Raw genomic sequence first — 24270 nt, 5'->3', positions numbered from 1 at the left:
GTCTTCTGACCACAAATTCTAGAATGTTTTAAAACTGTAAGAAGAAAATCAGGATTCTAATAAACAGTCTGAGCTTTTCAAAGTTCAGACGTTCTTTTCTCAGAATTTCAAGAGGTTAAGAAAATAAAACTAGGAAAGAAAATCAGACCTATCACTACGACCTAAAATGTCCTACTTCTTTCTTGGATTACTGAGAAAGAAAGAGGAAAAATTAAAAGAAAAAGGGGAGAAAAGGCCTGGACCACATGTATATGGATATTTTTTTGACTGGATATCTTTGTCCTTGTTTTAAAAAAAAATGTCTGTCCACACCACAGAAATATCTCTGTCCATATGAAGAGGCAAAACTGAAAACGATCGCCTCTGAAGCCTGCAATGCCATGCCTGGCCGATAGGTGGCAGGCTAGCAAAATGTGAAAACCATAGAAGAAGAACGTCATGAGGATGCGCAGTCAAAAACAGGAAGAAGAAGCAGTCAACAGAGTAAGAAGATGGGGAAAAAAAAAATAATAATAAAATGGAGTCGTTTGTGTGGACAGTCAATGAGGTGGACTTGTTACTTCATGAACATCAACAACATAACGTTCATCTGTGGAGCTGTAACGAGGGCAAAAAGTGCAAAGAACACAGAAATAGCGCAGTAATTGTCAGCTATCGTTCTTGTCGTTGGCAACCATTGCTACAGTAACTTGTTGCTAGGTGCTTGACATCATCACATCAACACCAGCTCCATTTTACAACGCTACACGGATTCACTCAACCAGAATTTTTAAAGAAATCTCTGTTTATGTGGGTCAAATCGCCATGTTCGTGTGGTTGGGAGGCCCAGTTGAACAGAAAAATGTGCGTCTAGGAATATATAAGTATTCGTGTGGTCCAGGCCTGAGATGAAATCAAAATTCTCACTTGACCTTGAAATTCCGGAACTTTTTTATTTCTAGAATTCCAAGAACAAAGTCAGAGATCAAAGAAACAGTCGGAACTGTTTCTGAGAATTCTTAAAATTGAAGTAAAACTTGTGACTTTTATTTTTCCAGGATTCTAACAAATCTTCGGAACAGTTTTCTGAGAACGACAGTTACATTTCTGATTTGTACCTCATAAGTTCAACTCCTTTCTCTGAATTCTGATAAAAAAGTCAGAAAATCTGAGAAAGCATGAATTCAAAAATGTTTGACAGAGTCTTACGCAGAGTTTTCAGTTTTGAATGATTACTATTGTAAGATGCTGTGAGGAAGATCTGTTTTAATGTGACTGCAGCGCCATCTTCTGGCCCGGAGTTGCACGTACACTGTCATAAAGATGTGACTTTGAACCAGGCGTGTGTTTGTTGTGGAACAAATTTTCTTTGTTCAAGTCGACTTTTTACCAGATACAATGCCACAAGGTAAGGTAAGGTTTATGAGCACAGTTACGTAGCGCTGTAGCCAGCTATATGTAGCGCCACTAGCAGCCCTGTGCTACGACGTATCCATAGGCTTATATGACAAAAAGCAAACTGTCAGTTTGTACAGTAGTTTAGTAGCCTTGGAGAGCTACTGGTGCTCCAGGACGTGTCTGTAATGTGTAACGTTAGTGAATCCTGGTTATGTCCTGCCAGTCATCTACCAATCAGAGCTAACGTAACCTCACTCTTCATTTTATTGATAGACTCTCAAGTTTGAACAGACCACTGCAGAATAACTGCTGACTGTGGGTTGGGATCAACATTAGCACAAACAGATTAGCCTTTTTAGCCTTTAGCTCGTGCTCTATCTCTGTCCTGTTTCTCTTTCTTCTGCTCTTTCAAAATAACCTGCATTGTTGCTGATAATCGCATTTTAAAGTGTGGATTAGGATCAGGCATATATCTAGAAGGAGGACTTTTTCAGGACCACTTAGAAACTCCTCACAGCCCCTTAAAGTTCAATACAAAAACAAACACACACACACACACACACACACACACACACTCTTACCATCTGAACACACTCCATCAGTGGCAGTCGAACAGCCTGGTTTCCAACAAGAGACACTACGCAGGCTGGAGTGGTCGCAGAGGCCTCCAGCAACGCCAGGACTGCTTCCACCCCCATACGGCTGGCCTGCAGGGGTCAAAGGTCAGTGAAAGATTTAATTCAGTAAAATTTTGGCAAGCAAGAAATTATCTTCAGATTTTTTCCTCGGCAGCTGACCTCCAAAAAAATCAGTAAGTGTGTAAATTTTGTTGATTGGCTCATGTGTGTGTGTGACTCTGCTCTGCTCTCCATCACAGCTACCACACCCTGAGCTCTCCTCATTTGTAGGTCAGTAAATACTATAATAAATGACCTTTACCCACAATGGAGAGGTATTAAAGAACAGAGACTCACCAGGATCCTGTCGAAGGCCGAGGGGGTCCCTCCTCTCTGCACGTGGCCCAGGATGGTGACCCTGGTGTCGAAACCCAGGCAGCGCACGACCAGCTGGATATCAAGTGGTATTAGAGGATAAAAAGAAATTACATGTCATGATGTTTAAAGGTTTTATCTCAACAGTTGCATGACTTTAAGCTTTAGCAAAGAGACTCAGATTTAAAAAAAAAAATGGCATGATAGAAAAAAAAAAACATGCAATTTCAAGCACTGAAAAGTAAAACAGAGGGGGAGACGCGCAAAAACATCTCCTGTTATGTGAAGGTGTCTTATCAGTAACATGCAAAAGTGAAGCGTGAAAAGCAAAAATAAGGGCGCACAGGGACAGAGGCTGGGAAACACAGCGTGGCAGGAAACTGGGTGACAGAAGAAAAATGAGCGCTACGAACGTCACCACAGGTGCTCCACAGACGGCAGATCATGAGGTGAAATGAAAACATCCATGCTGCTGCAGAGGGTTCGTGGATCCCTGAGTGGGTCACATACTTACATCCTTGATATAATCAGGAGTTATTGCCTTGTTGTGGCTATCTATGGCGCCTTCAGCTACAATTATAATGTTCAGCCTTTTCTTATCAGCGCGGTTCTACAGAGGGAGGGATATAAAGAAGCACAAGAGTTTAAACAACATGACAGAAAACGTTTCACGTCACCAAAAGCTGGAACCAGAAATGGAGGATAATCAAACGTAAACCAACAAACTTATGAGGAACAATCGGACTGTTGTGACCAGGGGTCTGCAACCTGCAGCTCTTTGACTCCTCTGCAGTGGTTCGTTGCAGCTTGAAAAATTTCATGGAATCAGATTTTTTTTATTTTTCTTCCAGAGGGTATTGGTGATTAAAAACATTGACACTAAATAAAATCATGCGTTAACATTTAGTTGGACTAAATCTTCATCCCATCTGTCAATAAAGCCTGCCACCGCTCTACTTCACCTCCTACAACATCAACATCCACCAACTTTCCATGCACCTGTGGCTAACCTCAAGTTTTACAGCCCTGGGAAGATAACTACATCTACAAAAAGACTAATCTGGAAGAAAATACTGGGAACGTGCCAACTTAATAAACATGCTTGATATGTGGCAAGACAGACTAACTACAAAAAATGATAAATTGATTGATGTTATCAATGTATTATCAAATTCAATTATTATTTAAAAAAAATGAAATTTTTCCAAATGTATTAAATTTCAAAACTTTTTTTTTTGCAATTTTTAATTAGTTCTTTTAGTTTATGCAAATTTTAAAAAATGAAATTCTTCCAAATGTTTAATGCACATTTTTAATAAAAAAAAATTCTGCAATTCTTTTAAATTTTTGCAATATTTTTAATTTTAATTTTTTTTGCATTTTATTTCAAATAGAATAATTATGAATTAAGTGAAATTGATTATATATAAACCAGACATTAAATGATGTACAATTTCTAATTTTCCCATTTTAATTTTTGTATTTTATGTAATAAAATTCAATTATTCTTTAAAAACAAGTGAAATTTTTGCTTTTTATTAGATTCCACTTGTTTAAAAAAAATCATTATTGGAATTGAATTTTTTTTTTTTGAAAAATTCTGAATTTTTTTTATTAAATTTTTTTCAAAATTTTCCAATTTCACATTTTTTGGAAATTACTGTATCTTTCAAAAAAATCGTCTTTTTTCACTTTTGCCAATTTCTAAAAATTCAATTATTTTTACAATGTTTTTTTATTAACTAATTTTTCATGAACTTTTGCAAAATTTTGAAACATCTTTTTTTAGTTATACTAATTTATTTAAAATAAAAAACTAAGATATCACATGCACAGTTTCATAAATTCAAAAAAAAAAAATAATTCAAATAATTATATACCAGGTATTAACTATGCATACAATTTTATACATTGTATAGTCTTTGTTGTTAAGATAAAGTAGATTTCGTGAATGACTTTTATCCTGGTGAGCTAAGGCAAAATGGCTCCTATGAAAGTAAAGGCTGCAGACCCCTGGGTTATGATGCTGAACTTTGATTTTCTACTTTAGATTAGTTGTTAGACTGGTGTGTAACGCCAGATGTGAAGTCAAGTAAAAATGGATATCCACCAGTAGGTCCAGCTTCTGGTTCCCCCTCTGCTCCAGTCTTAGACTGAGCTCTACTCACATCCTTAACAAAACCAGAGGTTATGGGTTGTCCTTGTCTGTCAATGGCTCCTTCAGCAACTATGATAATGTTCAACCTGGAACCTCGAGATCGGCTCTGGATGACAACAAACACACTCAGAGGATCAAATCTGCTGGAAATGTGTCAGTTTGGAAAGATCGTTCAGAATAATTAAGTGTTGATCAGGGATTATTACTCTGTGTGTGGGCATTTAGCAACTTTTGTGACTGAAAGGTTGTTGGTTTGAGTCCCTAAGACTTTCTACTCATGTTTCGATCCAGCAAAGCACCTCATGGCTTGATTTGTCATTACTACTGTTGGTTATGGTGATTCCAACATTTATCAAGAGGTTATTTTGATTTGGTTGAGTCATTTTTTCCTCCAACCAAAAAGCCTCATTGGTTTTAAGCTTACGGTCAAACAGAGCTGGATATCAAAGTCTCTGAGAGTCCTCAGTATGCTAACAGGTTTTACAGTCCAGTGGGAGTCAGTGAGAGATGCTAACACCTTCAGGTCGTCTGCAGATCGTTGGGCGCTCATTATCCAAGGTGTGAACATTTAAGATACTCATTTCATTACAACGCTCTAAACCAGCAGTCGGTTGAGCCCATTTAAATTACTCAAAAAGTAAATGAAAAGCACAGTTGCATCAGGCTCTGTGGCGCAATGGATAGCGCATTGGACTTCTAGTCAGGCACTTGAGGAGTGATTCAAAGGTTGTGGGTTCGAGTCCCACCAGAGTCGCTGTTTATTTCAGTTACATGTCTGTGGTCTTCTCTAACTCCTTATCCCTGTTCCCACTAAGCAGTCTAACGTAGATCAGTAACGCCTGATTCTGTTAGTGTTTCCACAGCCACCTATGCCCCCTTGTGGTAGGCGGAGTGTCAGCTGGATGCCGATAGCAGCATCACTAGCCACGGTTACATAAGGAGTTTTTCGTCTTGCCGAATGGAATATTTCTGAATGACTTTTCCGAAAACAACAGTATACATGGAAAGGAATACTGCGCAAAAAAACATGAACAAGTTGAGAAACATCTCTAGTTGCGTCTTACGTCATATCTGAGCATGCACTGAAAGAACACACCCTGACAACTTTACGTTTCAGTGGATACATGAAACCTCAATCTGTTTGGGGGAAGGAATATTCCTCCCCTGTGAAACCGATTAAATGTCCATTTGGATCGGCACTTTTACTTTCGGAATGAGGTGTCCACAAAGGTTAAATTCTTTCCATTTGAGCAAATAAACCGGAGACATACTGCAGCTGTTGCAAAGTAAGTGATGATTCTTTAGACCAATTATCAGTCTGCAGTGTTGTAGCTCTGCCTTCTGGGAATCAGATCGGTTTAGTCTGGCACCCCTGAACTGAACCGCTTGGTGGAAACGGGACTCTTGACGTGTTTGTCTGAGACAACAACCCAGTGTCCACCTGAGGTTGTGGGTTTGAGTCTCCTGACTGTAATTAAGTTTCCTGCATGATATTTAATGAAGATCAGAAACTTGTAACTGTTGAAAATCATCATGACTCGCTGGATTTGTAACTTTAACCCCTCATTTCCTGACACAGGGTCTGGATGATGACTTGGTTAGGAATGACTTTATTGGACGGTAGTCAACAGGCTCTGTGGCGCAATGGATAGCGCATTGGACTTCTAGTCAGGCACTTGAGGGGTGATTCAAAGGTTGTGGGTTCGAGTCCCACCAGAGTCGCATTTTGTTTAGAAAATCCTAAACTGAAGAGCTCTAAGTACTTTGGTTAAGTTAGTCAAGACTTCCCTAGTTTCTCAGGAGTTGGACAAGAAAAAAAAGTATCTGTTTTTAAGAGCACAAGATACTTTTTCCAGCAGCACTCCTGACTTAAGTTGTGATGTCACGACTCAACTTGAAGTTAAGAAGCAACGGCATTTAGACTCTGAGAAGGACTGAAGTTTAGCAAATTAGAAACTTGTTTTTTTTTTGTGTCTGAATCAGAATCTGTTTATTTGTAAGCAAGCGCCAAAGCTTTGTTCTCAACCTTAAACCTGATTCTCATGGCTCAGTCTAAAGGGAATTTGGCACTGTAAACCGAGGATTTCTGGTTCAAGTTTAACATGGACCAAGTTTGGGAATTGGGCTGATAGTTGGAGAGGTGTTAGCGTAACTTCCTGAGCACTTTAAAGGGATAGTTCAGTTTTTTTGAAGTGGGGTTGTATGAGCTCTAAGTGACCACTAAGGACATTAGATACAGTAGAAAGTTGTCTCCTCTCCCTCAGTAAGACACAAACTGTAATCGATGGTGACGAGGAAATAGATGCTAACAGGGAGAGACCGTACCAAATTCAAAGGCTATTTTCTCTGCCTACAAGAACTAAAATGAAAAAGTAACACCACAGTTTAAGAGTACGATACATAAAATATTTTTTAAGTGCATTAAGTCTTTGGAAATATAAACATTTATCCGGACCTAACTAACTGGTCATGTGTCCTTCCGCGCAGCTCTAGTGCGCTCCGTCTCCCCTCCTCCTTCCAGCTGTAGGGAATGTAAACAAGCTATGCGTCGAGCGCCGGTTTTAGCCTCGTGTAAGTTTGATCAAGTATTGTAATTCTTTTGTTTGTACTCTAAGGATTGTGAGGCAGCGTAGGAAATTCAAAATGAGTGACTATGACAGAGACAATGAAGTTCCATTCACTTTGGAACCAAAAGGATACCTGTATGAACCGGAGCACACAGAAGAGGAGCTGCTACAGATGGAGACTGAAAGGAATACAGAGGAAGGTGCCATACCCCCAAAACTGCTCAGGTTTAGACAAAAAACGTCTGCTAATTGAAACTGTAAACTCAGATTCTTTGCTGATGATTCTGATTTGACGAGAACTCAAAGTTTAAAGATTTAACCACAGCGCTTCATGAAAAAGATCTTTGTTATTATCTAGTTGAATGCGTAAAAATAATAAACGTGTTTAGCTCCATTTGTTTGTTTTTGTTTTTGTCTCCAACTTTACAAAAATTAGCCCCCAAGCTATGTTAAACACTACCTACAACCCCTTATTTTCATGAGGTTGTATCTCGTTGATAAAATGTTAACGTCTTCCTTTTTTTGAATTATTAAAAAACAAGACTTATAGCCCGCGCATAAGGACATCGAAGCCAAGTTGAGGTTTTGGAAGAAAAAAAAAACAGTAAAAATCTGAAACTGTGTGACTGTACCTTTGATTAATAACACATAACAGTGAAGCTCTTGAGCTGTGTGTTAACTTTCAGTTTCCATATGACATCTGATCAAAACCAAAAGTCTTCAAGCTCCCTCAGAGCCACCAAGCCAGAGGGCTCTGTGGCGCAATGGATAGCGCATTGGACTTCTAGTGAAACACTTACGAAGTGATTCAAAGGTTGTGGGTTCGAGTCCCACCAGAGTCGCATTTTACAGTGTGAGTCACTCCAGTGGAGAGAAAATTACAGCCGCTATAAAAGATTTGAAAGAGTTAATGACACAGGCGTCTGTGACTCACCCTCATCTCCCTGTTAATCGATCTTTATCTCAGCAGTGTTATTAGTTTTACAGCCTAATTACACACTCTTTCATTTCCTCCTTCATATTTCACGGAGCCCTGGAGTGATTGGTTCAAACTGTTTGGAAAAGAAAAGTTTAGTTTGTGAGTTGCTCAGGCAGCATGTGCCTGAATGAAAGGGGGAGGTCAGCAGAGTCTGAGGCTATTTTTAGATTCACAACAGGCGGCGAAGTGGACGACTCAAACGCCTCCAACATGATGAGGGTATCTGAAGAATATGGCACTGAAACGCTATTCCTGCTCCCATGTTTATACCTGTCAACTTATGACATGTACAGAACGGTAAAATATGGATGTGGAGGATTTTTAAAGCAGTGAAAAGTGTGTGTATGTGTGTGTGTGTGTGTGTGTGTGTGTGTGTTACCTCAGACAGTTTCTGACACATGTTGTCCTCCCAGCCGTCCTCAGGAGGCATTTCTGGGATGAAGACCCAGTCTGCTCCACACGCCAGGGCGCTGACCAGGGCCAGGTATCTGTCAGAGAAAAACGTGAAAATTCCAACAACTGTTTTTAAACCATTATTTTCCTTTAAAACTGGAAAAAAAAATCATCAAACAAGCCTAAAAAATCTGAAATTTACTTAATTTTGAAGATAACTGCTGTTAACAAAACTTATCCCAAAGATTTCAGTGCTTGTTTGCGAATTTGGACTCTGTGTTTGCAGATGCATACACACCAGTGCAGTGAGATTGTACTTATAAAAATAAAAAAATAGAATAATAGTAAATCAAAAATTTCATAATAAAAAATAAAAATAAAAAATAAATAAATTAAAAATTTAAAAATTTAAAATAAATTAAAAATTGAAAAATAAAAAATAAATCATAAATTAAATAATAAAAAATAAATAATACATAAAAAATAAAAATAAAATATATATTGAAAATAAAAAAATAAAAAAGATAAAATAAATTAAATAAATGTAATAATATAAAAAAATGAAAATAAATACATAAATTAAAAAAAAACTTTCTTCTTACCCGCAGTGTCTGCCCATCACCTCCAGCACAAATGTCCTTTGGTGGCTAAAAACACAGAAAACAGATGTTAGAAACTGCCTCACCTCTTATCAGGTGAAGGAATAACCTGAGGTGACACGAGGGCGCCCTCACTGAAATCTAAATCTCTACAATTCACCCTTTAATCTACTTTATATTTCATTTTCATTTCATCTTGTGTTATTTCTTGTCTTGAGCATTCATTTACCTCTGAGCCGTGGTCATGATGGCGTCCACCACCTCGATGATCCTGTGCAGAGCCGAGTCAGTGCCGATGGTCATGTCTGTGCCGCAGAAATCGTTGTCGATGGAGCCGACCATGCCGACGATGTGGAGCTCCGAGTTAGTGCGAGCGGCCTCGTCACTGATCAGACCTGGAAAACATGAAAGGGATGATGATGATGATGATCTTTTTTGCAAGGAAGAAAATGATTCAAGCAACATTTTCATCAGTAACTGAAAATCTACATATGCAACCTCATTTTCACCAGAACTTCGAGATACTTGCTGGTGCATGCTGTATCTTGGTACATCAAATAACTGACTCTGATAGCTCTGTAGTAGCTTTGAAGTTCAGTTCAAAAATCTGGTGTCTTTGGAAATTCTTATTTCAGCCTCTGTCTGACAGGCTTTATTTGAACTACTGTCTCTTTAAGGCTCCCCAAGCATTCCAGAACCCTCATCCACTGTTTAATGCAAGAGTCAAGCTCTGGTTCAAACTCAAAGCATTCCGGAACCCAGCATTTTGGAATCAAGCATTCCGGAACCCAGCTTTCAGGAACCAAGCATTCCGGAATCAGGCATTCAGGCACAACTCAGCCCAATAATATCTTTGTACCACCACAGCGTACGAATATGAGAAACATTGCTACCAGGTGTATTTATTTTCTAAAGTTTGACCACAGCCCATCTGGAATGACTGGGGAGGCAGAGTTTTGACCTATACTGCAGCCAGCCACCAGGGGGAGCAGTTGACATTGAGCTGAGTGAGATGACTTTGATTTTTTTTTTCTAAAGTCTATGATCCCACCCATAAAATTTGGAAGAGACGATAAAAGAATAAAAAAAACAGGAATGTGATACATTTGTTATGCCCTTTTAAGGACGTTCACCAGTCAGTGATGTCACAAATTGAGTAAATCTCATGTGAATCTCACTTAGTTCTCGTCATCCCGGGCATACTCAGTGAAATTTTTCCTTAGGATCTGGAACCTTCCATATTTAACTTTATGTCTTCATGTCTTTTGTAAAAGTCTATTTCAAGCTCTGAAGATTTTAGGGGTCAAAGTTCATGTCTGAATTTGAGACATGGACTGTTTTCTGCAGTGATGGACCACCTTGCTGGACCAGCTCCTCCAGGAGGCCGCTCCACTCCTCCCTGAACAGGTTGGCTCCGGTCAAGCTGCCGTCTCCTCCGATCACACACAGGTTGGTGATGCTGTGCTGCACCAGGTTGTGCGCGGCTTTCAGGCGGCCTTCGTGGGTTCGAAACTCTTTACAGCGGGCGCTGCCGATGACCGTACCACCCTAAAGAATAAAAAAGAACGTATATTTTCACAGTTTCTTCAAAGCGGGCTCCTTTGATTGTTGATTCTTTAAGATACAGCTCCTCTACGAGGTAAATCTTTTAAACGTGGCGCTGAGAGTAATCCAATTTAGACAATCCGTCCTACAATGACACAGTGAACAGGTCTAATTTAATCACAGGCTAATTTGGCTCAATGCTAATAGCTTTGCAGCTGAGTCACTTCCGATGGTCATCACAGACGTCCACTGACGCAGCAGATATCTGTTGATCTCAGCTCCCAGCGATCACAGCGTGAACACATGATGGTGTCTTCAAAGCTTTCGAAGAGCAGCACTTTCACTTTCACTTTCACTTTCACCCTAAGTGTGTGCGCGCAGAGCTTTACTCACCACTTGCAGCATGCTGGACACACTCTCCCACGTCGCCTCCTTGATGTTGTCTCCACCGTCCACCATCCCCTGGTAGCCCTGAGAGGAGAAACACGCAGGATGAATGCTCACAGGAGCCTTTGTGACTCTATATGACCATAACTAAATTATCTCTGATGTGGTTTTTAGTCATTTGGTCCAATTTGGGTCTGTGCTTCTGATGTTGTTGTTATTGTGTGACGAAAGGTCGTCAAGGTTTTGGTCATCGCTTGTGAGCAACGTCTCCTGTTCAACACAGCAGCAGTAACTAGGAATGTGTGTGTTTGGTCAACTAAACGCTAAAATGTCGTTATCTGCCGTTGCTTAGCACACAAAGTACTCATCGAGAACAAATCATTGATATTTTTATTACTTAGGGCTGGGGATGGGTAGGAGATTATCCATACTGGACATGAACACAGCATTGCAAGGTTATATGTTGAAGAATAAATATGTTCAATTGGAAAGCTTTATGACTCTATAATTACACAAATTAATATTTATTACCACATAAACACACACTAAAGTACTGTAAATTGGTACCGTTAAGTACCGGTACCAATTGCCAGGTACCCGGCATCGATACTGTATCGTTTCAAACGTGAAAGGTACCCATCCTTACTTAAAGATACTATGAGGAGGATCTGTTTTGATTGTACTCCCTCGCCACCTTGTGGCCTGGAGTCTCGGCACACTGTTGTTAATTACTTTTAGTGAGGTGTGTATTTGTTTTGGAATTAAATGGAGATCTTTTCTTTGTTCAAGACAACTTTTTACTGGATACAACGCTCCAAGGTAACGGATTTATCAGTACAGTTACGTAGCGCTACGGTTTGAAATGTGACATCAAGCAAACGTAACAGCTGGCTATTTGAGCGCTATCAGCAGCCCAGTGCTCCAACGTATCTGAAAGCTCACGTGACAACAAGCTAACAGTGTCAGGTTGTGTGTAGTTTAGTAGCCCGTTGATCTTTCTTCTGCTCTTCTGTCCTTTTTCTGTCTGACAGTTAGGCTCCAGTGTCCACCACCACTACAAAATCAATCACAGAAATTGTTTTCAGCAGAGAAAAACACGGATCTCTGTGTTTAATCTCTTCTCACTTCTATACTTCAAATCAATCTGGTCCTGGACGACCTGAACTGAAAGCTAAGATAACCTCTAACCAGCAATATTGGTGTTGATAATCGCACAGCCACCAATTAGCTGCTGCTGAAGTTAATGGCTAATGCTATAAAGCTCTACTACCTGGATGTAAACAGTCACAGATAACAGACAGCATCTTGTAATGCAGGGTTGTTTGGCGGTATTGTTCAAGAAAATAGAGATTGTCTTTAAAAGCTCAACTTAAGGATAGAGCACTGAGGTTCGAAAGCTAGTGGTGCTAGCTCTGCTATTGTTAGCCACAGTCAGTTTACCTTCAGAGTCTGTGTTTAGCCGTGTGCTCGATTTCGACTGTTCTCTAAGCGTTTCTTTACCTCAACACAAGTCAGAATTTAAATCCTCGTTTTACAGGCCAGGAGCTAAGTCGCTTTAGAAATCCTTAGCGGTAAACATGACGCGTCTCCAAGAAGACACAAGACAACCTGAGGGCAGCTGCCATGGCAACGGGAAGGTTTGGCAGCTGTTAGCTTTGGTGACTTTTGAAAGTTTGACTTGAAGAAGAAGGAGCACCTGATTGCTAGCCTAAAGCTAACATTGCTAACAATGCTAACCCATTGACTCAAAAGTGGTTTTACTTCTGATCTTTGTTTGTTTACATCTTGTTTGTTTCGACCAGGAGCTTGGAGACTTTGAGACCCATTTTTTCAAAATCTCAGAGTTTTGGTTTGATCGAGTCTTCAGTTCGCACAAACACACAGAGCTGTAGTCAGGTGATCTTCTGAGGATCAGGTTGTTAGTCCGGTGTTTGTAAATGTGTGTTTTAAAGAGCCCAAAATAAAAGAGTCACGGTACTTAGCTGTCATTACTTAGAGCTCAGGGGTCAGTCCAGGCTGACGGGGATGACAGTGCAGTCAGTGAGGGATGAAGCCTGCCCCTGCTAATCCAATTATATCCACCCTGAGCCCAGATCGTCTCTACCTGCCTCTGTCCCTGTCTGCAATGGCGCCCTGCCAGATTAAACCAGAGCTGTACCGTGCACTCCGAGTCATATTTTAGAGTTACTTCAACACTCACTGAAAATCTACCATTGCACCTCTTTAAAGAGGGGGATCTGATAGCATCACCAGAAGCTAACAACACCACAAATCACTGTTAGATTAGTCCCAGTTAGGACTAATCCATCCCTATGCTGATGATCTTGTTTTATAAAGACACAATAATATTATTTTCAGTCTGTTCCATAACCACATAAAAAGACTCACAGGAGCTTTAAGATGCTGAAATTAGAGTAAAAAAAATTGCTTATAGTGTCTTTAAAAAATGTATGTATCCATATCTTGACCTGGAAAATATTCGCCTTCCTAACAATTCGTCGTAAACATCAACAAACTTTACAGAAAGTTATTTAGTTCGGCAAAAAGCAGACTGAATAACAGTGCAGTGGGATATTTTGAGATTTATTTATTTATTTATCTGAGGCTGACTTCCATCTGCAGACCCTGGTACGTCAGAACAGACTGGTCAACAGATGGCTCCATGTAAAAAGCCAAAATTCAAACCCCCACAAGAGAAATCAGTTAAATATCAGAAGTATAGTTATTTTCTGAACCGCTCACCTCTGTATCGTACCAAACTGATCGTATTATATAATTCCTCTGGGGGTTTGAACTTTTCAGACGCCTGTTCCCAAATGTCCGATAACACCAGCTCTTAGGGTTCAGCTGGGTCTCCCAGACTCCTCTCCAAGCTAAAAGTGTCAGGACTAGTTTGGCTCACTGTCAAAAGTGAAGGTCAGCGCAGACTTTCCGGCGGCTAAGTCTGGATCCTGAGTCATGCCTCACCTCGTGGATGAAGTACACCTTTGCTCCGACGTAGATTCCCATCCGCACGGCGGCCCGGACTGCAGCATTCATACCTGACAGGAGACAGAGAGGGAGAAAACTTTTAAGGGAAGACACAGAGGGGTGTTCCTGGGTTTGTTATTGTTTGTCAAACATGGTTATGACTTTTGTGCTCCTATTTTTCAAAGAATTAAAAAAAATCTCGAATTGAGCACAAAGAACGATGAGAGGAAATCAGTGTCTTTTCATTGGCATCAAAATCAAGGTGTTAAAAAGACTTTAAACACACTTTTTTTGAAAGAATTGTTTTAATACTTAAATGGCTATGTATAATAATGCAATCAATAAACAAATATATAGATATAAAAAGTTATGGAAGCCCACTTCAACCAGTTAAAAAAATGTATATAAACAAAAAAAAGTCTAAATCAGAGGATAAAAACTCTTTCGAGGGCACGTTTGCTCAGCACCAACCCATGAGAATCTGCTAGCAGAGTTAATATTTCATTTGTGGTATAACCACGTTGAATGTATGGCTCAGTGTACCCACAATCCTTTTCTTTATCTCGACAAACAGCAGCTAGAGCAAACTTCAGAGTAAAGCTACTGCTTTGTCTTTGAAAAGATTTCTCCCTTTCTACTTTATCATTGTTTTTAATTTTGTATCTTATAATTATGACTTTTAAATCTCATAATTTTGAATGTTGATCTCAAACTTGTTGCTTTTTAATCTCATAATCTCAATTTTTTATCTCATACTTCTGACTTTTTAATCTCGCAATTTCAACTTTGTATCTCATAATCTGTATTTATCTATTTTCAATTTTCTAGTCTCATAATTTCATTTTTTTTATTCTCTTGTTTTATTTTTTATTCTCATAATTTTGACTTTTTAATCTTATAATTTTTATTTTTAATCTTCAAATTAAGACTTTTTTTATCTTATACTTTTTACCTTTTAATCTCATAATTGTAACTTAAATCTCATGATTTTTACTTTTTTATCTTACAAAAATGACTTCTGAATCTCATGAATTTCATTTTTAAGTCATAATTATGACTTCTTAATCTCACAATTTTAACTTTGTAACTCTTAATCTAAATTTCTATTTAATTTCTAGTTTTTAATCACATAATTTTTATTTTCTATATATAATTTTGATTTTTAATCTCATAATTATTTATTTTTTAGTTTCATGATTAATATTATTTCATAATTATTAATTATTGTCACTTTTTTATCTCATAATTTTGACTTTTTAATTGTATAATTTTTATTTTCTATCTTATAATTATGACTTTTCAATCTCATATTTTTGATTTTTCTCAATCTCATAATTATAACTCTTTAATCTCATAATTTTTACTTTCTATCTCACAAATATGACTTTTCATATTTTCTCATTATTTTTATTTTTTATCTAATAATAATGACTTTTGAATCACACAATTTTCATTTTTTAAAGTCATAGTAATGACTTCTTTATCTCATAATTTTGGCTTTATTTAATCTTATTATCATGATTTATTTTTATTTTTTTTATCTCATTGTTTCAACTATTTATGTTATAGTTTCGACTTTTTTATTATTATTATTATTTTAACTGGCAGAAATGGGCTTCCATAAATCTATGACAAATCAGCCCTTAGAAAAGGAATAAATGACAATTGTTTGGTGTCAAGTTGAAAAACTTCCTATCATCATGATCGCACAGTGAAAAAATATAAACAGCCAAATACATGAACTAAGGTAAAGAATTAGTCCCACGTTTTACTTTAATCTGTAACTTTACATTGACTTTGCCATAAAACAAAATGTTGAAACTAAAACCAAAAGAAGGAAGGAGGGAGAAAAGTAAACAGGCAGCAGAGACAGCAGTGATACAGACGAGCAGACGAGGTAATGATGTTAAAACACAGACACAGACACAGGGGACAAAATGTCCTTCAGGATGTCTGCGGAGCACTTAGTGAATTAAAAACAGACGATAAATCTCCAGAGGAGTCTGGGACCAGCTCTCTGGTTTTGGTGAAGCCTGACACCGTGGTGGTGGTGGTGGTGGTGGTGTTGTGTTATCAAAGCATTTGGTGTTGAGCTGCAGTCGCAGTCAGCAGGGACTCTCTGCCAAATGTCCTCCCACACCTCCACACCTCATGCTGCTCACAGGCTGTAACAGCCCTGAGTAAAAAAAACAATCAGTGATATCAGGGACGACTGGACTGTTTTTGTTTCTCTATCTGCTCCACGTCGTGCAGAGGAGACACACAAACCAGAGTTCCCCCCACCGAGGAAACGAAGATGAAGCCTGGATGTGGTTTCAGGCTGAGCTGCGGGCTAATGGGATGAGCTAGTGTTGCTATGAGACCAGGACGCAGCTGATTGGCTGAAACCTGTCACATGGCCTTAAATGGGACACGTTTGTTCAATGAGTTGAGCAGAAACAATGAATGAGGAGACTTGGCTGAATGGTGATCATTAAAACCTCACGGTGAGAGTGTGAGGGTGAGGGTGACGCAGCCTTCACAGCAGAGATCACAGCAGAGATCACAGCAGGGGGTGAAGCTTTTAATATCTTCAAAAAACATTCAGAGGTGATCAGGGAGTCTGGATCTGACCTGGAAATCAAGGAGGACCACATATTTGTTTGATATAACTTTGTTTAAAAGGTTTACGGCCCCTGTGAGGAGGTGACAAAACCATAATTAGCATTGCCTCAGTACGACCTCTACAGAAAGACCAGATCAAAGCCACAAGGTCAGCCATTTCTGAAGAAGCTGTTTTTAGCAGCTGGGAACTCTACGATGAGGATGATATCAGTCAAAAAAAAAGCAGGATCAGATTCTATGTAAAAAAAAAAAAAATCAATTTGATCATTTTGAGACTTATTTTGTTTTGTATTGTACTTCTACTTTTTATGTTATTAAGAATGAAATAAAGACAAACTAAACTAAAGTAAAAAAAAAGGTGACAAATGTTTACGAACAAGCGTACAATTAAGATTATCAGTTTGTCCACAGGGGGCGCCAAATGCAACCAAACATCCTCACAGATTCTTTTTTATTTTTGTAAAAGATCACTCCCATTGTGTTAGGGGTTTAAAAGATGTCTTAAACTTTTAGCCTTTAGCTCGTGCATAAGCCTACCTGTGTTTTAGCCTTGGGCCTGTTTTTTGTCCTTTAGCTTGTGTTTTAGCCTTTAGCTTGTGCTTTATCTTTCAGCCTGTGTTCAAGCTTTTAGCCCATATTCCGACCTGTAGCTTGGGTTTTACCCTTCAACTTGTGTTTCAGCCTTTAGTCCTTGTTCTAGCTTTTAGCTTCTGTTTTAGCCTTTAGCTTTTGTTTTAGCCTTTAGTCTATGCTTTAGCCTTAAGCTTGTGTTTTATCTCTTAGCCCGTGTTTTGTCCTTTGGCTTGTGTTTTGTCCTTAAGCTTGTGTTTAAGTCTTTAGTCTGTGTTTAGCTTCCAACTTAAGTTTAATATTTTAGCCTATGCTTTAGCCCTTAGCTTGTGTTGTAGCCTTCAGTCTGTGTTTAAGCCTTTAGCCTGTGTTTAGCTTCCAGCTCATGTTTTATTCTTCAGCCTATGCTTTAGCCTTTAGCATGTGTTGTAGCCTTAAGAATGTGTTTAGCTTTTAGATCCTGTTTCTCTTTCTTCTGCTCTTCTGTCCTTTTTCTGTCTGACAGTTAGGTTCCAGTGTCCACCATCACTACAAAATTAATCACGGAAATCGTTTTCAGCAGACAAAAACACAGATCTCTCTTCTTACTTCTTAACTTCATCAGCTGGTGGGGTGTTGTCATAGAGACCTGGACGTGCCATAAATCAATCCAGTCCTGGTCGACCCGATCAAGAAGCTAAGAATTAGGAATTAGGAATAACCAACATCGGTGCTCATAGTCTCATTTTAAACTGTGGATTATGATCGGGCAGATATCTAGAAAGGGAAACTTTTCTCTGATTTTCTCTGTTTTGTATGGAGGCCCTAAAGTCTCACTAATATTTGATGGTACACACAAGCTAACTCTTAAATTGTGCCACAATAGGAAAATTTACAGAGCTGTTTACAGAGTGTTACTGATGATCAGACAAACTGAGCACGGCTGGAAGAAAAGACCTGTGACACTGAATGTTACAGTCTTCTTATTATGTTGTGCACACAAGATTATTTACTTGCTTCCACTCGATAACTTGTGCACACTTTGTAATTACCTCAGAGGACCAAGTTATTAGTTTGTGTACACATGTACCAGGCAAGATAATAAGACTGCATGCACAACTTATTTTCTTGGATGTGCAATAAAAGACGATAACTCTGGGACGATATTCTTACATTAAAGCCCTCTGAACTTTAAATTATTTTTTTTATCATTATTATTATTATTATTTTATTTTTTTCTATAAATATTCTTTTTTTTTTTTTACTTTTTTTATATTTTACATATTAACTTTATCTATATTATATTTTACATAGTGTATAGTTTGTAATTCTGTATTATTTTTTATTTTTTTAAGGATTTTTTTTAAGTAATTTTTAAAATGTTTTTTATTATTATTATTATTTTTGTTTTTGTTTTTCTTACATTTTTTAAAGAAACTTTTCTTTCCTTGTTAATTGTTAGCACTAATACACCAAGTCATATTCCTTGTATTCCCAAATGTACAGAGCAATAAAAACCAGATTCTGATTCTGATACTCCACAAATTATCACATGGGAAACTTGTATGAACAGCGTAACTAATGAATGCTACAAATAAATAAAAGTGTGGGTCATGTAAATTTTATTCTAGTGTCTTAATACAAAGTAAAAACATAAAGGCTAAAAATAAACAATGAATCAGAAGAAAAAAAATCAAACTAGCACATGGGGAAAAAAATCCCTGGTTTGTTTAGAGAGCAAGTTTTTATGAATGACTGAAAACCAGGACAGTGGAAACTCTGGCTCAGCTCCGTCCATCATTTCTGCATCAAAGTGCAGCTTCCAGGGAAATCTCCCGACCCACGTCTTTGCTCCAAACACTGATCCTAATACTCGTTTACAACAGCGGGCATGTGATTTACTGCAGGGAAGCTGGGAGACAACAAATCAGAGCGCTGCCATCATGTGCTATAGGAGCAGAGTTACATAACAGCCAACAATAGCTGTGGTTCACCTCCTCACTGCATGTACGGATGGCAGAGCACAATACACATCAGACAGAGACGGAGGGGACACAGGAGGACATCAGCTGAGGTGAAGGGACACCTGAGCTCCAAGGACATCTCTCTGCTGACAATTTTAGACACTGATCATTGATTTTTATCAGTTTATTATGGAGTATTAATAAAGATTTGACTAAGAAAAAACATTTTCTTAAAGTTTAAAAAAAACATCTGATTTAATCTTTTTTCTATACGTGCACTGAGACATCCCCCCTGCATACTCGCACCTCCTCACGTAGGCGATGAAAGCCTCCAGGTCAGGATGAGTCAAGCGCTATAGGAGGCACCCACCGGAAGTGGACATCCCCTGCCTTCAAAATAAAAGCACCACAGCGGAAACTGGAATACTGTATATATTTCTTTTATGATGGAATAACTGCAGTGTTTTTAAAGTGGCTAGCTTTACACTGGACCTATCACGACTCATCTTTAGTGATGCTGGACACGTGATTTAACACATCTCCTGTATCACAAAAGATGAAAAGTTGATTTAAATCACTTTAACTCATTAATTCTTATTAATAACTACAAATTAAAGCAGAAATTAGATGTTTTCTTGCATATTTTGGTGCAAAATTTAGCTTTGTTATTAGTGCAAATGGATGTTTAATGGAGAAACTTGACATTTTGAATAATTAAAGCTAACGCAGACTGATTTTACTCAATAATAAATGCATTAAAGACTAAAATTGTATTACTATGAGCAACATAAATGTAATTACAGGATGTCTAGACTCATTTTTCATCATAACGGTTGGTAAATGAGTTATATATGTCACCGTGCATTCTGCACAATCACACACATGCGCCGTGTAGCTGACAGTGCAGCAGGATGCATGGCAGGAATAAGAAAAATGAGATGTCTCTGAATTATTCAGGGATTAAAAACCACTTGTTGGTTTGCAGAAAATGATCCCGCAGCACTGTGAGCTCATTGATGTGCAGGTGGTCGGTATGATGTAATGTGATGCTTAATCCTCATGTTGAGAAACTGAAGCATCCATGAAAAGATGTGAAACAGGAGTGTGACAGGGAGCGTCGATCAGCTGTTGCGTAACCGCGTTTTAAGATTTCTCACACAGCCTGTGGATAACGGTGACACATCCTGAGCTGCAGGATAACAGGAATAAAAACATCAGGTGTGAGGATAAATGTAACTTCCCTTCTCTCTTTACGCGTTTGCACCTTTAAACCACACCTTTATTGCAACTGCAACACGGTGAGTCCTTTATCGGACAAGCTTAAAGCTGCACATCCAGGATAACGTCATCATTTCCAGTTAATGGGGAAAAAATCAGCTGGAAATTCAACCTCAAAGTCAGTTGTCAGAATTGGGAAGTGTTGCACATGTTGCAGCACAAGCAACACTAAAGGGAAATGAGTGTCTAGCCTCAGAGAGACACTCTGTACGATTAATTTTGGTGAATAAAACAACAGGAAATATTTGGTTAAAGCATAGAGGTTTAGTCTTGTTGTCTCATGTTGAACTCAGCAGGAATATTTAGATCAAAAAATGGAAGAAAACAGACACAGCACCTGCTGTCCGATAATGGAACCCATGCACAACAACGTTACCTTGGGCATCTCCCCCGCTGGTCAGCACAGCGATGGATTTTCCGGCTCCGGACAGATTCTCGAAGAATTTCCGGGTGTCCTGCCGCTTCGGTGCCGCCGTACCCGCCATGTCCGTCCCGGGTCAGAAACACCTGCTCCACAAGAATGAAAACTATCCCAGAAGCCTTCAGCGGCAAGTAACAGTGTCAGTATCCGACAGAGGAGGGATACTGTAGTAGGACCGCAGTGGTTACCGCCCTCAGGATCCAGCTCACACACCCCTCACCGAAGATCGTATGTGCTGACAGATGGCTCACTCCGCGGAGTTTTTTTTTTGTTTTGTTTTGGGTTTTTTTTTTAAACTTCATTAGCTAATATTAGAGTGAAAATTATTCACAACTATAAGCTAGCTGGTATATCATATCCTTGTTATATGTCAAGTATATTTTTACGAGTTAAACTCACGCATGTAGCTAATAGCAAAAGTTAGCTTCTTGAGTTTCAAGTTCTAGCTAACGTTTGGCTTTCACTTCATGTAATAAATAAATAAATAAACAGCAAATAAGTTATTACTATTATTTTCAATAATAATAATAGAATAATAATAATAATAATAATAATAATAATAATAATAATAATGTGTCCTTACTGTTATTATAATTATTATTATTATAATTATTATTATTATTATTATTATTATTATTATTATTATTATCATTATTATTATTGATGAAAATAATGAAAAAAAAAACTAAAATAAAATAATGATAATAATGATAATAATAATAATGATGATGATGGTTGTGATAATAATAATAATAATAATGATAATAATAATAATAATATAATTATAATTATAATAATAATGATAATAATAATAATAATTATTATTATTATTATCATTATTATTATTATTACCATCTTTAAATGGAAAAAAAAAATTGAATGAATAAATAGATAAATAAATAAAACGAATCCCTGACAACAGTATCGGTATTTTAAGCTCAGTCATGATAGAACTAAAAGGTTTTTTCTTTCAAATCTTTCATTGTAAATTCACAGAAATGCTAACTCAAATTTCTGTCGTATTGTTTTTTCCACATATCTGACAAAAATAAAATAAAAAACAACTTCAGAAATGACATCATTAACAAATGATTATTGATGCAATGTATGATTATGGCCACGCTTAAAAAATAATAATAAAAAAAAAAAGAAAAATAAATTTAAGAGGAAAAAATGAAGAAGAAGGAAACAACGGTGACAAAAGGGAAAAAAAAGAAAAAAAATGAAGTCATAATGAAAGAGAATAAAAGAAAAGTCCTTGCTTACAATTTACAGTTTTAATTGTTCTCAAAGTGAGGAGGTTGTATTTTTTTTATTCATACAGATTAGACATTCGTGATTATAACTATTATCTTATCTAAATTACTTTTTTATCATAGAAAAAATAAATAAATTCTGCTTTTTCAAAATTTTCTCCCTATACTTACTATTCTATCCTTTTCTCATTTACAACTACTTTATTTCAACTTTGTTCTCGCTAATTATAACTTACAAAATGGGCTTCAACAACTATGCTTACATTTCTTCTAAACTGAAAACTTTTTAAAGGTTTTCAAAGTTGCCTGCGAGTGAGAGCTCTCCATTTTCTCTCGATCTTTGGCACTCACGAGTCTGGCTCCTCTGACTGACAGCTGAATCCACCAATGAGAGCCCTGATCACGTACTGTGGAACTAGAGCCTGACCAATAGAAACTGAGCCCATGGTTTGTAAACGGGGGAAATGATAGAGCTGAAGAGACTATTCACAAATTTTTCTCGAGTTTAACAAAAGAGAGTGAGTGTTGCAACAGCATGAAAATCTGATATAACGGAGAAAAAAGAAAGATTAGATTATAAAGTGAATGATGCAATGAAATCATTACTCAATAAAGTAGGTTTAATCTAAGATAACACAGAACAGCATCTCACTTGTCTTTAGTCCTAAAATAAAAGTTTTCTATCTCATATTCTTCAGTGTTTGTGTTTGTATGTGTTTAAAAGTTACAACAGGACTGATTAATCTCTACATGCTTAGAGTTTGACAGATTTAAGAGCCTTTTATAAAGTTCATGACCTTGAGAAACTCTTGGGTACACTTCAAGTTTATCTCAGTGACTGTATCTGTAAAAACACAGTATGTTGAGATTTGCTCAGCCTTACAAAAGTAGAGTGATTTCATAAGACTGTCACCACCACAAAAGGTTTATCTGAGCACACTGAGAGGGGCAGACCGTGGCCTCGCCGTATGATTAGATTTGGAGGGCCATGTAAAGGACATCAGGTCCTGGACCGGTTTCAAGTGCCTCATGGAGGAATGTTGGCCGTGTTGAGCAGTGTGTAGGTTACAGAGCTGCTCTGATACTGTCACTGGGTAAAGATGTGTGGCTGCTCGTCACGTCCACAGATGGAAGAAATAAGGAACTGCTTTTTCAGGGCCGCATGGTTTTAATGTGTCACCAACGTCAGTTACATCAGACCCAACATCTTTTTCTCTACAGTTTCAAAGAGGAACCAGCAGTTTTTCAGTGATTAAAACAAAACATAAATCATTTAATATCTAAAACGTAGCTTCTAACAGATGGAGCTTGTTTGCCCTCCCTTTTCCAGCTGTATATGTATCATTAAATTAGTCTAAATCTGAAAACTTCATTCTCTTACGCTCATAAAACACAGGGGTTGGTTGAGAAAGACAGATCTTTTGTTTCATTAAACTCTAACCAATCAGGATTTCCTCTGAAGAGCACAGCAGGTTTTATCCTTATAGACTTTTTCTTTTAATAAATATCTGAAAATGATGTCTCTTAAAAAAGGTCTGTGGAGAAGTTTCAGAAAAGCACAAATACCAGATATTTTCTTATTTACACAAGGAGGAAGTGAAAGTGCCAACTTCATCACGCCCATCCCAGTATTCACACTTTACTCACAGATTATGAAGCCAGTGCCACTCATGGGGCATCTGGGATAAAAGGGGAATAAAAACTAAAGTTATACAGTGTCACTGACTTTATATGATAAGAAAACTGAGAGAAATATAGTATAGTATGCAAATAATGAACCAAAAGTACACCGTGTCATCTCAAATTATTGTTGTTTGTCGCCTCCTGCTGGCCAACACAGAGCACTGCATACACTGCAGGCTGCTTGGACAGTGAAAGGTATTTTTAAAAGATTAAAGTGAAATGTTTAAAACTTAATTTCATGGTCTGACAGAGTTTCATTACAGAAGAGAAGTAGGGCCACTAAAACAAAGAAACAGTCAAAATTTTCTTCTCTTTTTTATTTTGAGAAAAAAAACTCAGACTCCTAAGTTTCTGACTTTTTTTTTCTCAGAGTTCGGAGATTTAAGTCAGAAAAAACAAATATATAAATGTCAAATTTTTTGTTACTACTTTTTTTTCTGAGAAAAAAGACAGAATTCTGATTTCTTTCTCAAAAAAAAAAATATATTCTTTATTTTATTTTATTTTATTTTTTGAGAAAAAATTCAGAGTCCTAAGAGTCAGACTAT

General features: G+C 37.6%; 1 protein-coding gene and 3 non-coding genes across 7 annotated transcripts in view; 3 read left to right on the top strand and 1 right to left on the bottom strand.

Annotated features, from left to right (window-relative positions):
- The window catches only part of LOC141803961 (ATP-dependent 6-phosphofructokinase, platelet type-like), a 41571-nt gene extending 20595 nt beyond the window's left edge, over positions 1-20976 (bottom strand). For 2 of the 4 annotated variants that reach the window (XM_074688123.1, XM_074688126.1), the window contains exons 1-10: positions 20739-20976; positions 13965-14038; positions 11004-11081; positions 10424-10613; positions 9295-9460; positions 9069-9113; positions 8453-8561; positions 4538-4633; positions 2352-2444; positions 1959-2084 (exon numbers count right to left, since the gene is read on the bottom strand). In XM_074688123.1, the coding sequence (XP_074544224.1) occupies positions 1959-2084; positions 2352-2444; positions 4538-4633; positions 8453-8561; positions 9069-9113; positions 9295-9460; positions 10424-10613; positions 11004-11081; positions 13965-14038; positions 20739-20847 (1086 nt within the window). In that variant the 5' untranslated portion in view covers positions 20848-20976. Of the gene's footprint in view, positions 1-1958; positions 2085-2351; positions 2445-2883; positions 2980-4537; positions 4634-8452; positions 8562-9068; positions 9114-9294; positions 9461-10423; positions 10614-11003; positions 11082-13964; positions 14039-20738 lie in introns of all 4 variants that reach the window. The other 2 variants (XM_074688122.1, XM_074688124.1) reach the window with 1 other exon arrangement.
- On the top strand, positions 5190-5281 carry trnar-ucu (transfer RNA arginine (anticodon UCU)). Its single transcript is given in 2 exon segments — positions 5190-5226; positions 5246-5281. It is a non-coding gene; the product is annotated as a tRNA-Arg (tRNA).
- On the top strand, positions 6158-6249 carry trnar-ucu (transfer RNA arginine (anticodon UCU)). Its single transcript is given in 2 exon segments — positions 6158-6194; positions 6214-6249. It is a non-coding gene; the product is annotated as a tRNA-Arg (tRNA).
- Positions 7845-7936, top strand: trnar-ucu (transfer RNA arginine (anticodon UCU)). Its single transcript is given in 2 exon segments — positions 7845-7881; positions 7901-7936. It is a non-coding gene; the product is annotated as a tRNA-Arg (tRNA).
- Positions 20977-24270: the final 3294 nt, after the last annotated feature.

Source organism: Halichoeres trimaculatus, unplaced genomic scaffold (genome assembly GCF_033239565.1).
Source record: "Halichoeres trimaculatus isolate MK-OKI-2021-1 unplaced genomic scaffold, fHalTri1.1 fHalTri1_scaffold_15, whole genome shotgun sequence".
In the NCBI taxonomy this organism is placed as follows: domain Eukaryota; kingdom Metazoa; phylum Chordata; class Actinopteri; order Labriformes; family Labridae; genus Halichoeres; species Halichoeres trimaculatus.
The sequence above is the reverse complement of the archived record's forward strand: the minus strand, read 5'-3'. Positions and strand labels throughout refer to the sequence as shown.